Source organism: Sturnira hondurensis, unplaced genomic scaffold (genome assembly GCF_014824575.4).
Source record: "Sturnira hondurensis isolate 20B ecotype Veracruz unplaced genomic scaffold, ASM1482457v3 Scaffold0002463, whole genome shotgun sequence".
Classification (NCBI taxonomy): Eukaryota; Metazoa; Chordata; class Mammalia; order Chiroptera; family Phyllostomidae; genus Sturnira; species Sturnira hondurensis.
The window spans coordinates 109885-123574 of NW_028075094.1; the positions used below are offsets into that span (position 1 = coordinate 109885).

Genomic DNA, 13690 nt, shown 5'->3' on the forward strand with positions numbered 1-13690 from the left:
TTGTTTTTGGCAACTCCAGGGACACCTCAAGTCTTTTATAACGAACCAGCCAAATTTATTCTTTGCCTGTTCCTGCAGGCCCCATATATGCCAGCTGTCTTAGTCATCTCAATATTACTCAGTTAAGCCTCACTACAGTTTATATTGCCAGAAGACAAACTCAGATATAGGTGCCAGTTAATGTAACCAGAGAATGGGAAGATCCCCATGGCATAATAGTGCTTAACAATGTGCTGGCCTCTTTAAGAGTCCAAGGGTTTGTTGGCACTTTAATTGCATTTATTGTTTCTGCTATAGTTGTCATGGCTACTGTGGCCATGGCAACTGCTTCCCTCACTGGGTCAGTTCAAACTGCTCATACTGTTGATATTCTCTTAACGAATTCAACTTTAGAAATGCTTCAACAGGCCCAGATTGATCAAGAAATCCTGACTGGACTTTCTGCAGTCGAATCAGCGCTCAACTGGATCAGTGAATGCCAGGATGTGCTAGTGACCCATCAGCAGATGACCTGTGATCCTGGTTTCTCCAAACTGTGTCTTTTCCCACTACAGTGGAACTCCAGCCACTACTCCTGGAGTGATATTCAGCATCACCTAAGAGGAGCTTTTTCTACTAATTTAAAGGGACAAATCAATAAATTCCAAATAGAGTTCACCAACAGTTGCAGGACATTCAATGCTTAACTAAGCAGGAAATTCTTCAAACCCTTAATGGTGATCTTGGCTTGTTAGACCCAAAACACTGGTTTGCTGGACTCAACCTAAGATTGTGGGTCACTGGAGCCACTGGTTGTTTACTGATTTTAATACTATTTTGTATATTTCAATGAATTTACAAATTATTTGCCCAGGGTCACGAAAGACACCAGCAAGTGGCAAGTCTTGTGGAATGTGTCACCACAACAGCCTTAACAACAAGAAAGGAAAAAAGGGGGAATTCCTGCCCACCTACAGAAGCCAACTGGTGGGCAGGAGTCAGACCTTCAAACTGGATTTTCCCATGGGAATCAGGCGTAGAAAATGCATACAGATTGTTATAGCTTGCTCTTGCTATAACTCCATCATTCTGGTCTAAAACAACAAATGTGTATTGTATATCTTCAAGATAATATCCAAAGCCTGTATGTATTTTCCCAAGGATACAGCTAATCAGCTCATTGCTATTCCCCTCTGCATATTATTTCCATTTTCTTGATTGTACCTAAAAGGTAGACAATAATATTCTATGTAATAGATAATAAATCTTTCTCTGATGTAAGACCCCAGGAAAACAATAAAAGCCTGTCTAGGTAAGGGTTGGTGCCCTACTCTCTTGAGAGAGTAGCCGAGGCAGCCATAAGCACTCTGCCCTTAAGAGAGTAGTGGTGCTGTTCCCTTTTTCTCCACAGAATTGCTGTCCCCTGTGCATACATTCTCGTGATCAGGCACAAGAGGCGGACTCTGCTGGCCAGGGTCCATCACATGCAGTGAGTGCAGAAGGTGCTGTAACTGACTGAATGTGTCAAAAATGGTTTGCAATGTTTCGTGCTGGAGATTTCTTGCTGGACGATGATCCATGGTCACGTAGACCAGTTGAAGTTGATAGCGATCAAATCGAGACATTACTTGAGAACGATCAATGTTCACCATGTGCGAGATAGCTGACATACAATATCCAAATCAATAAACGTATTGATGAAAATAAAAACTATGTCTTTTCTTTTACGAAAAAAACCCCACAGAAACATTTTTGGCCAACCCAATAAAACCTTCCTGGAGATACAAGTTAGACAGCATAGAATATGAGATGAAACAGCAGAGTCCAGAATTTGAAGGCTCATTTTATCTTTTCTGTATTCCCATCTCACCACCTAATATTCCACGTGTCTGGCTCAGATTACAGAGACATATACCGAGAGTATGTGCGCTGCCTGGAGGAGAGGCAAGAAGAAGGCCTCAGCTGCAGCTACAACCAGCTGCTTCTCATGGCCAAGCCCAGCTCAGGGAGTGTCCCTCAGGAGCAGGAGCTAGACTCTGTCACCCTGGAGGCTCTATTTAATTCAGGGGAAGAGCCCAACCAAGGCCGACCCATAGTGGTGCTACAAGGGTCAGCTGGCACTGGAAAGAAAACACTGGCAAAAGAACTGGTGCTGGACTGGGCCACTGGCAGCTTGTACCCAGGCTGGTTTGATTATGTCTTTTACGTGAGCTGCAGAGAAGTGGTCCTGCCGCCAGAGGGCAAACTGGACCAGCTCCTCCTCCGGTGTTGTGGGGACAATAAAGTACCTGTCACAGAGATTCGGAGGCAGCCAGAGCGGCTCCTGTTAATCCTGGATGGCTACAATGAGCTATAGAAGTCTTCTGCAGTGAGGCTGAGGAGGCCGGGACCCAGTCGCACAGAGGATGTGCTGCACCATTTAATTAGGAGAGAGGTACTTCCCACATCCTCCCTTCTCATCACCACTCAGCCTCTGGTTTTGCGGAACCTACAGTGCTTGCTGAAAAAACCACGCCATGTCCACGTCCTGGGCTTCTCTGATGATGAGAAGGAGAAGTATCTCCGCTCCTATTTCAGAGATGAGGAGCAAGCCAAAATGGCCACTGACTTTGTATGTAGAAATGATGTTCTCTACAAAGCATGTCAGGTTCCAGGCCTTTGCTGGGTGGTCTACTCCTGGCTGGAGGGGCAGATGGAAAGAGGTGGAGAGTTCTCAGAGATTCCCAGTAATGACACTGAAATCTTCATGGCCTATGACTCCACCTTCCTGCCGCCTACTGACAATGAGGGCTGCCCTGATCCTACCCGACACAAGGTCCTGAGGGGTCTGTGCTCCTTGGCAGCTCAGGGGATCCAGCACCAGAGGTTCCTGTTTGAAGAAGCTGAGCTCAGGGAGCACAATTTGGATGGGCCCAGCCTTGCTGCTTTCCTGACCAGCCACGATTACCAAGAGGGACTTGACATCAAAAAGTTCTACAGCTTTCGCCACATCAGTTTCCAGGAATTTTTTCAAGCCATGGCCTACCTGGTGAAACAGGACCAGAGCCATATGGGGGAAGAGGCCCTCACAAGGAAGTGACTAGGCTGATGGATGACAAGGTGCAGGCAGGGAATGAGGAGATGACCTTCAGTATGCAGTTTTTACTGGACATGTCAAAAAAAGAGAGCTCCTCAAACTTTGAGCTAACATTCTGCTTCAAAATTTCCCCCTCAATACAGCAGGATCTGAAGAACTTCAAAGAACAAATGAACTCTATAAAGCACAGCAGGACCTGGGATTTGGAATTCAACCTGTATGAGTCGACAAGGAATCTGGTAAAGAGTGTTCAGATGAGTGACGTAGCATTTAAGATGAAACATTGGAAAAAAGAGAAATCTGACAGCAGGAAAACAGTATGTGTCCAAACCCGATTGAGTAAAGCAAAGAAAGAGGAGCAAAAATGTCCAGTTGTGGACAAAGACAATAATACAACAGGGACACAGAAGAGGGCTGCTAGTGGAAAAGGCAGAGAGAGGGAAGGGGAACTAGAGACTAGGAGGGCAGGAGGACAGGAAGCAGAGAAATGGAGACACTAGAGCTGAAGGTGGGTGGTGGGATAGAGAGACAAGAGGGTGGGGGAGAGAGTAGAAAGGAGTGGAGAGATGTGAGATTAGACTGATGGGCCCAGGAGTGGATGGACAGAGGAGCAAATAGAAAGGAGAAGTAGAAAAAGATTAGACTTGGAAGACAGGACTTGGGGATTGAAAACCAATGGGTCCCAGGAACAATCACAGGTGTCAACAATGACTCGAGCTCAGTTATTTAGCACTCCCCACCCCCCCAACCAGGCTGTTTGTAACTTTCCAAAGTGCAGAGTCTGACATTAGCCTCTTTCCTATAAAACAAACTCCTTAATATAATACAATGTGGATTGTGCTCATTGTATAAGATTAGATAATGTGAAGCATATCAGTGTCAACATTTAAAGGAAATATCGTACTTCGATATAATGGAGAGAGAGAGAGAGAGAGAGAAATCAGGTCGTGCTGTGACCGAGGATGGAACCAGCAACCTTTTGGTGCACAGGACGACATTCCAATCCACTAAACCACCTGGCTAGGGCAGATTTTGCTCATAGAATCTGTACTGTGACTTGACTTACCTCCGTGCTAATAACGTGCCACTGTGGTCTCCAGCTGTACAATTAATGGACTTTCCTTGTTAGAAAGATCAGTGATTTCCAAGCACTGACTCATAATCTCTTTCTCCTTTGATTCCCTCTGCATAGAAAAGAAGAAGGAAAGGAATTACAGATGTAGGTGTGTGGTCAGTTCCCAACTCCCTTATCACAGATGAGGAAATTTAAGTCAGGAGCCCCATTTCTTTCCGGGGTTTGCAGAGGCCCTCGAAGACTGTGAGTACCCTGAATGTGCCCCCATCCCTGCTGCTGCTGCTGGCTCCAGTGTGACTGAGAGTGCTGCCCCTGTCTGGGACTCCAGTGCCCCACAGAAAGTTACAGGCACATCTCTTGGCTTCTCACACCTTTTTATTGCTGTCATGACTCCTTGTCAGGTGATTCCATGTATACCAATCCACAGATAGCAATCCACTGGATGCACCCAGATATCTTAATTCAAGGGAACTCCTCCCTGAGTGGTCAACTTGGCATGCCACGACACCAATGATGAACTCTTCTCACAGCGAGTTTGATGGCCCTACATTTTGTAATTATATGCATAGCATGTCGAACACAGATTGCCTGCCAGTAACATAGAATATGTATTATAAGGAACAGTATGTGTGTGCATGTATTGATTTGGAGAGAAATTTATTCTGCATCACTGAGCTACACTGTGTTGACCCCCTAACAAGCTTGGATGTTCTCAGCAGGTCAACTCCTGAATGTCATAGAGAATTTGGGAACAATGAAACAGAGAAGATCCCAGCCACATTGCTGGATTTTCATGTGGCCAAGGAGATCTGTTTCAAAAAATAAACATGGTTCTAACATCCAGTTGAGGTTTAGACATATTATTTTACTTAGGATTCACATTCAGTTGAAACTAGCTTTAGCAAAAATTAAATGATTTACTGTATTCAATTCAATTAAAAAAACAGACTTCCAGTTTTAGCTACATCATGCTCATTCTAACAACACCATCAAGGCTTTCACTCTTTCTGTTCTCGGTCCTTTTTATAGCTGCCTTTGGTTCTTATTTTAGAAAGTAACCTTTCTGTGGCAGAAAAGGTGAGCTTAGGAAATTCAACTTAAACCATCCTTACAGTCAAGAGTTCCAAAGGAAGAGATTAATCTTTACTAATAGTTGTTGCAGAGGAGTTGGGGGAGGGTTCTGACCTGACCCTGGGTACATGCCATGCCTTGAATAATCCCTGTGGTCAGGAAGATGAACTTCTCTGACTGGACAGACTTGACTTTCAAGGCCTAGGCCATATAGCCACACTTCTCAAGTCATTTTGCCATGTCCCTAGGGCTGAGTAAGAAAGCATCAACACCTCCAGAAATGCACAGAATGGGAGAGTGGTGTCCCAAAAGATAGCATTTTGAGCAGAAAAAATAGTATGTCACACAGATACAGTGTGTCTGATGGATTGGGGTTCCCTGAGGGTCTGGGCAAAGGGAGACACAATGAGCCCTCTGTGTGTAGAAGTGTGGAAGTCTGGGCCCAACCAGGCTACATGGCATGGTGGTCAGAGGGGGTAGTGATTTCAGGAACAGAGAGAGCCTGGGCCCACCTATTCCTAACTTAACCTCCCTCTGAGGAGTCGGAGGTATGAACCAGGGGAAAGAGAAGTCTGTGGCCAGAAGGAAGGAGCTCCATCCTTAGGGAAGAGCTGTAGAAACTCTTCAAAGAGTGGGGTTTCGGAGTGGTAGGTGGAGGAGGGTGTTAGGCAAAACCCAAGACACCAGTTAAATTTGAATTTCAGGTAATATTTTGGCACAGGATACTTATACTAAAATTACTTGTTGTGTATCCTAAATTCAATGTAACGAAGAGACCTGTGCTTTTATTTGCTCAATCTGGCAACCTCAAGTGGAGGAGGCTGGTGGTGGAGCAGGCTGCATCCCTGAGCACATGAGGAAGACATCAGCTGCTACAGCTCCAGTTAGTTCTGAAATCCTGCCTGACTCTCCTCCCTTTCCCTGGTACTTTTAAAAGAAAAATGGTCTTTTCTGGAACTTACAGACTGGTGGGGCACCTGCAACAGGTCAAAACTGTGAGTATACTTGGTAATATTTGGGTAAGGGTTGCCAGGACAAGGTTGAATTTATGTTAGTAAATCTGTGGCAACTTTGAGTTTGGGTCTGTGTGCTAAATGCGACAATTGTCTCTACTGCCCAGTGAAGTGTGGAACGCAGTGACCAGCTATGGATTTGATGGCAGAAAGTGCAGTAAATTGGAAGTGTTGAGGTGGCTTGACACTTACAGAGAACAGTCATTCAATTCTACCTGTTTCCTAAATATATCAGTGTGTGGACAGATGTGGATAAAAATGGAATTAAGCTTGCTGCACTCAGGGTTCAGGCAGAAATGTTATATATTTTTATCCCTTCCCAAAATGCACATGGGTACCACCATAGGCCCTCTCCTTCTAATTAAAGTATGGGGATTCTTTTTCTTGGTTTCCATCCAGAGGCAAGGATTTTTGTGCACCTCTCTGAAATGGGATTTGTTTTGTTCCTGTCATTCCTAAGGGACCATTTTATGGTCATTTTTGAATCCTGCGAACCTCATTCTTAGGACTACTTATGACTTCTATTCTTCTATTCTTCTGCCCAAGAATCTATTCCCCTACTCATTTTTGGAAATGAGCCTCTTTCTATATTTCTTTGTATAACGTACCTGGAATGTTTTCTTTACACTAAAATTTTCTTATGCAATTAGAAGAAGATGTCTGGGAAATGGCTAGAAATTGGGAGAGGGAAAGTTGGTTGGTTCCAACAGTTTTTTGTGTGAGTCTTTAGGATTTTCTATAGATTAGATCATATAACCTGTAAATAGTGACAATTTTACTTGTTCTTTTTTTATTTTACTTATTTATCTTCAGAGAGGAAGGGAAGGAGAGAGGGAGAGAAATATCAATGTATGGTTGCCTCTCATGTGTCCCCTGCTGGGAAGTGTCCTGCAACCCAGGCATGTGCCCTGACTGGGAATTGAACTGTGATAATCTGGTTTGCAGGCCACTGAGCTATACCAGGCCACTGAGCTAATCCACTGAGCTATACCAGCCAGGTTGACTTGTCCTTTTTAATTTGGATATATTTTCTTTCTTTCTTTTTTTTTTTTGCCTGATTGCTCTGGCTAGGACCTCCACTACTATGTTGAAAAAGTGGTGAGAGTGGCCATCCTTGTATTATTCCTGATCTTAGAGAAAGTACTTTCAATCTTTCATCATTAAGTGTGATGTCAGCTGTGGGTTGGTTGTATACAGTCTTTATTATATTGAGGTATGTTCATTCTGTACCAAATTTGTTGAGGAATTCTTCCCCCATCTTGGCCACTGGTGGGGCACCAACATGAACACCTGTCAGACTATAGTATACTGTCAGGCACTGCACCAAGGATTTTCTGCATCTATAATTTTTTTCATGGTTGTCATTGACAATACTCTTTCTCAGACAATTCAGAATTTCTACTTCTATTGTTGGAACATTGGCAGAATTCAACCCTCTCCTCATCATAAAAAAGGATAATTACTGATTTCACTGCCTCCTGATGGGACTTAATCTGTTGCTTTCCTCCTTGTTTCCAGATACCAGTGAGTGTCCCACCATGCCAGAAGGTGACTGAGGCATTTGTATAGGGCTCTTAGCAATGTCTGTAAGGCCAGACTTTCAGCCTGTTCAGTGAAGGGAGAGTCCACCAGGAATATCCTATCATTAGTAGAATGTGTGACCATTCATCCATTGGATTCTTTTATACCATTTTCCCCATGACTGCTGGACTTGGGAACCAGCCCCAAAGTGTGCAAAGTCCTTCAGTGATTCATTTATGGACTTCCCTTGGCCTAATTTCTATTTATTCTCCATCCTTTCTCTTGCCAAGATTTGAAATCCTCTCTTCTTCACCCACCACATCCATGTCCTCCAGGACTTATCAACATGCACTAAAGTACCTTCTGTTTTTTGTTCATCCTTTCCACTCTTTCCACCTATCCTTCTAGTCTCTCTTGCCAAGACAACTAATGGAATCTGGTAGGGTCTCAGCTTTCATCTTCCTCTTTGTATTCATACAATAACTTAATGTAGACAGTGTAATTTCTCATCCATGTAAGGGCATTTGAGTGTTGACTTGCCATCCTTCATTGGCATCGTTCTCCTGCCAGCAGTACCGTCATGTCTCTTGGGGAATTTCTTCATGAAAACCTTTTAGGTATACATAGCTGGGATTGATACTATCCCCAGTTATGGGGAAGAAACCATGAAAAGTACACAGTTAGCAGAATTTCCTGGCTTTGTCACAGCCACAGTGACTGGTGTATGATTTCTCAGGTGATCTCACAACAGTGAACAATATGGCAGGAGTCCTTGGATTGGTTTTCGTGAGTGAGAATCTTGTTTACTGCAGCATAACTAATATGTTCCACGTAACACACAGATTAGAGAGGATGTATACCTAAGTGTTTTTGGAAACACTAGTGCCTGCCTCTAGGAGGGGAGAGCCTCCTGGAGAATGGCACCTATTCTAGGAAAGCAGAGATGAGAAAGAAAGGGAGAAAACCCATCCAGGTCCTGGTTACATCATCTGGGTTCCAAATAAAGCCATGCCTGAAGATTCATTCATCTCTGAATTCTGCTGGGACTGAGCCAGTGGTCTCGCTGATTGTTCAAGTCAGTATAGACTGAACTGTGAGTCCTCTGATTCTTATACATACCCTGTCAGATTAATAACATTATCTTTATTTCAGCAGTAAGGTAAGAGAGCCAAAGATTTTTACATATTTGCTTGAAGTCATACAACTAGTTCAGATGCTTTGACTTCCAAATTAAAAAGCTCCAACTATAAAATCATCTGAATGGCACCCCTCGCCCACAATTTTCAGTGTTTCTACATTTCTACTAGAAGACATAGACCCTTTTGCTAATGCCATTTAGGCTTTCCACAAGGTAACTTCAGTCTACTGCCCTCAATGTGTTTCCTATCATTGCCAAAACTGTCTACCCCATGCCATCAGACCCTCTGTCTAGATCACCCTGCCTTTGCTCACACCCTCACCCATTTCTCCTCCCTTCACTCTGCTTATTTACTAACTTTCACCCAGCCTCTGCTTTCATTTCTAATGAGGCAGGAGAGGCCATGGTGGAATTGAGTCTCTTGAGTGAAGAGCTGTTGATTCCCTGTGGAAACCTGAAAAGTGTTGCTCTAAGTGTATGCATTGAGCTTTCTTATATCCATATGGAAGAGTCTACATAAACTGAGTGGAAGTTATTTAGAGAAGGATTCTGCCAGGGCAACAACTCAATGCCATATAATGTCATGAAATCAGTTCATTGAATCTCTGAGTTGTATTTATGGGAGAGTTTTTATTTTTTTACCTAAAGAGGTGAAACCTGATTAAATAGGATGAAAATGAGAGGCAGTCCATAGGTCAGGTTCTGCTTATATAAATGTCACTGGGTTTACCATTTATTATTCACATGACAATTGGACATGCTTTTCAAGTGATATCTGAGTGTTAAGGTAAGGATGTCATCCACTCTGCCTTTCATATCCATATATTCAATCATTTTGTCAATGATTAGAGATGTAAGTTGTTTGCTTTCATGAATCATCAATTCATAGAGGTTTACAGCTGGGGTGGGAGTTGTTCAGAAATAAGGCTGATCATGTAGAAAGATGAGACTGAGAAGAGGGAGTGAGTTGACCAAAGTCATGGAAAGTAAATACTGGAGCCAGAAGCTACATGTTAGGTAGTTCATGCAGAAGGGAAAAGATGGAGGGTTGAGGTCCAGTTGCTGTTGCTGTTTTAACCACTCATGAAGGCAGCAGTTTAGATCGGTTCCCTAACTTTGTCAGCCCCCTGAAGTCCATCTGTTTTTCACAGGATACCCTAAATTATTTTTCTGTAACTTGATTTTTATACACTTGGAACTCAATAAATACTTTTCTGTCTTAGAAATGGCACTTGAATGTTTTTTTCCTGCAGAGTCTACTTTTAGATGACTTTGTGATATCCAATTTATAATTATTAAAACTAGTACAGACATTTGATTTTTTAAACATGTATTTATTTGATCACTTTTTATTGTTATTCTATTAGATTTGTCCCATCTCCCCCTCTTTGCCTGCCTCTGCCCATTCCATTCTGAGCTACCACAGTCAATTAGCACACTGTTATCCATGTTTATGGGTCATTCACACATACTTTTTGTCTAGTTCCTTCCCCTTCCTTTCACCATTATGCCCCTCTCCCTCCCCTGTGGTCACTGTCAGTCTGTATTATGCGGTTCCATGCCTGTGGTTCTATTTTGTTCATTGGTTTAATTTGTTCATTAGATTGCTGTTATAGATGAGATCATATGATATTTGCCTTTTACTGACTGGCTTCATTGACTTAGCATAATATTCACCAGTACAATCCATACTGTCACAAATAGGTTCCTTCTTTCTTTCTGCTGCATAGTATTCCATTGTGTAAATGTACTGCAAGTTTTTGTTTTTGTTTTCAATTTTTTTATTTAATTATTTTTCAAGTACACTTTTCTGTCTATTACTCCCATCAAGTTTTTGAAGCCCTCACTTGCTGAAGATATTTGCTTTTAATAGATCATTACGGCCAATCTCAGTAACTCAATTTGCCTTTACTCTCAGCTACTAATGTCCTAATGATCTGAGCTCAAGACCACATTGCATGTCTCCAGCAGGCTTGTCCATCTGTTCTCCAGGCTTCTCTGCATCCTACAGTAAAATTCTGCTGGTTTTTAAGCATTATTCAAAGACCAGAGGACTCTCTTCTAGTGCTAAGATGCCATTCATACATTTGATTTGAGCATGTCAGCTGTCTTCCTTATGCCTTCCTCCTTCCACTTAATGCATTTTTGGCCTGTGAAATCCCGTGATTATAGCTGTTCACCCTCTCTCTCCATTCGGAAGTCATTTTTCACCTCTGCAAATGTCTATAGTGCTTGTTCCCACAATTGTTTTCCACTCCCAAGTGCCAGGTTGTGGGCATTTTTATTTTGTAGTTAGGAGGAGGCCCTGAAGGTTCTGGGAGTGAGGCTGATAATATTTTGGCAGAGGCATGAGGGATATATTTGAAGATTTACAACAAATGGAGAAGCCAGTTAAGAGAACATTTAATAATGGAGGGAGGCCATAGAGGAGGAGTGGGAGCAGTGAGGTGAAGTGATGGGGATAAACTCAGTGGGGATGAACTCACTGAGGCCAGAGGGACTCCAGATTCTAAAGATCCTTGGGCCTGACAGTGAATAACATGCTGGGAACAGGGGAGAGTTGGTTGGGGGACTGGAGAGAGGAAGTGGAGAGAAGTGAGGTGCTCTCCTCAGAGAGGAGCTTGGGAAGGGCAGGTGGACTGGGAGTATGATGGTCATCTCTGCTTGGCACTGGCTGGCCCACAGGACTCAGGGAGCATGTGTGCCTCCTACCTGCCACCTGACACTATTCCAGGGTCCACTCAGCATGGCTGTGATATGAATGGAGGGGAAGCCCTGCAGCTTGAAGATTTCTAGGAACCAATCAAAGGGATACCCATGCCAGAGGCAGAAGGGATTGCAGAGTCATTTTCCTGTTTCCAACCCACACAGGAACCTGAGTGCAGGGAGAGACAGACACTTGTGTTTAGGGTAGTGGCCGAGTCAGGATGAGGGCCCAATTCCCCAGTGCAGTGGTACTTTCAATCCCACAAAGAACCTCAAAGTTCTGCAGAAGTTGTGGATTCATTCTGCAGCCTTCGATTTCCCTGTCTTCAGTTTTTCTTCAGACATTACATTCCTTAAGGGTAGAGTCTGGATTTTCCTAATTTTAATATTTACTCCTCCATCTACTCAATCAATATTGGTTTAGCAGCTACTGTGACATTTATTATCTGTTTTAGGCACTGAGAATACACCGAAGAAGACGACCAAGTTCCTGTCTTCCTAGAGCTTACATTCCAGAAGGGAGACTTAGGAAACAAGCATAAAACCCAAACAAATACGGTTTATTTTAGTTGGTGATGAGTGTTATAACAAAAAATAAACCAGGGAGATGGGAGTCAGAGAATGTTGTGGTAGGTTGCTGTTTTATGCCCTGTGGCCAGGGAAGACCTGTGTGTTGGTTTATGGCTCAAATGCATCCCTGAGGGTACACAGGCATCCACAAGGTAGGTGCTCCACCAGTGTTTATTGAATTACTAATGCTTCAATAAACTTCCTACTGTGTGTGTGTGAGAGAGAAAGGGGGAGAGAAAGGGGAGACAGAGAGAGAAAGGCAGAGAGAGAGGTGGGGGGTGGGGGGTGGAGAATGCTTAAATAACAGGGTCAGCATCACCAAAAATGGTATTTTCTATAGTCCTGAAAGCCACTTTATGGTCACAAAAATGAGGCATGGAGAAATGAACTCTACAATTTGTAAGTCAGACAAATTTCAAGTAATTAGTCAGATCCACTCTAATCAGAAATCAGTATGCTTGATGCAATTTACTTATGTTCCTCTGAGATGAGTGCATCTAAACTCCAATCCCTTGAATGCTTCTGTATTTGTTTAGGCGTACTATTCACATACTTCATTTTAAGTACAGTAATATAAGTGCATTTTGAACTTTGGCATTCATAATATATATTCATAAAAATTATGCTTTAATTTTGAATTATATTACAACTTGTTTCTGAAAAGTTTTTGCTACTTGTTTACTTAAAAATTCTTAAATAAATATACAAAGAAATTTTATACAGAGGTGTACACATCAATGTAGTAGACAATGGATTCTAAGTAACATAATGTGTATGTATGTTCTAAAATAAAATTAATTTTCAACTTAATACAAAAAGATGCCAGGAAACATCTGCTGGTATTTCGGATATTTTTTTTTTTTTTGCAGTTTTGTGACTTGATTTGAAAGTCAGGGATCAGTTCTCTAGCACATTAACTGATTGTAGATCTTTTAAAGTGATGACAGGTAAACAGGTAACCAGCATATAGAAGCTTGTTTGGTGAATGCTCACCTTCATAATGTTTTCTGGATCATTGCATCTGGATGTGGCCTGGGGAATCCCTTATTCCTTTGACTCAGACAGCTTTCTTGAGCCTGGTGTTAGGGCACACAGCTGGAGTCCCCATGCCCTTCGTGGCAGATTTCCAGATCTCTCTGAGTGCCCGAGGGACATACTTCCTGAACCCACTCCATGGATGTGCTTGTGAATGTTGACAGTGTGTTCTCTGTTCACTACCCCTTTGGTGGCAGGTGGTCCCTGTTTCTTCCTGGCACCCCTGACTGAAGGAGTCATTCTGCTGGGCCCAAGTTGGAAAGCTCTCTGCTGTTGTTTTGTACTTTTAAAATGGGGTATGAGTAAAAATTTTTTACTTTTTCATTTGTATTTGAAAGATAAACTATTCAATATCCTAACCATTCTCAAAACTGCCAACTTGAAGAGCTGTGAAAATGAGTCATCATTTCATCTTTTGCCAAGATCTTCAGTTTCAAACTTTCCAAGAGGACTCTGTAATTAACATACAATGTCAATAAAAACACTGTGCACCCCACTACCAAAAT

The 13690-nt window shown here is 42.6% G+C and overlaps 1 protein-coding gene and 1 pseudogene across 1 annotated transcript; one reads left to right on the forward strand and one right to left on the reverse strand.

The window, feature by feature from the left end:
- Positions 1-891: 891 nt before the first annotated feature.
- Positions 892-4578, forward strand: LOC118982849 (NACHT, LRR and PYD domains-containing protein 10-like). Its single transcript, XM_037040011.1, is given in 3 exon segments — positions 892-1015; positions 1878-3046; positions 3049-4578. Coding segments are annotated over 3 exon segments (1800 nt in total). The 3' UTR covers positions 3556-4578.
- Positions 4579-13046: 8468 nt separating this feature from the next.
- LOC118982859 (60S ribosomal protein L31-like) lies at positions 13047-13618 on the reverse strand (annotated as a pseudogene).
- Positions 13619-13690: the final 72 nt, after the last annotated feature.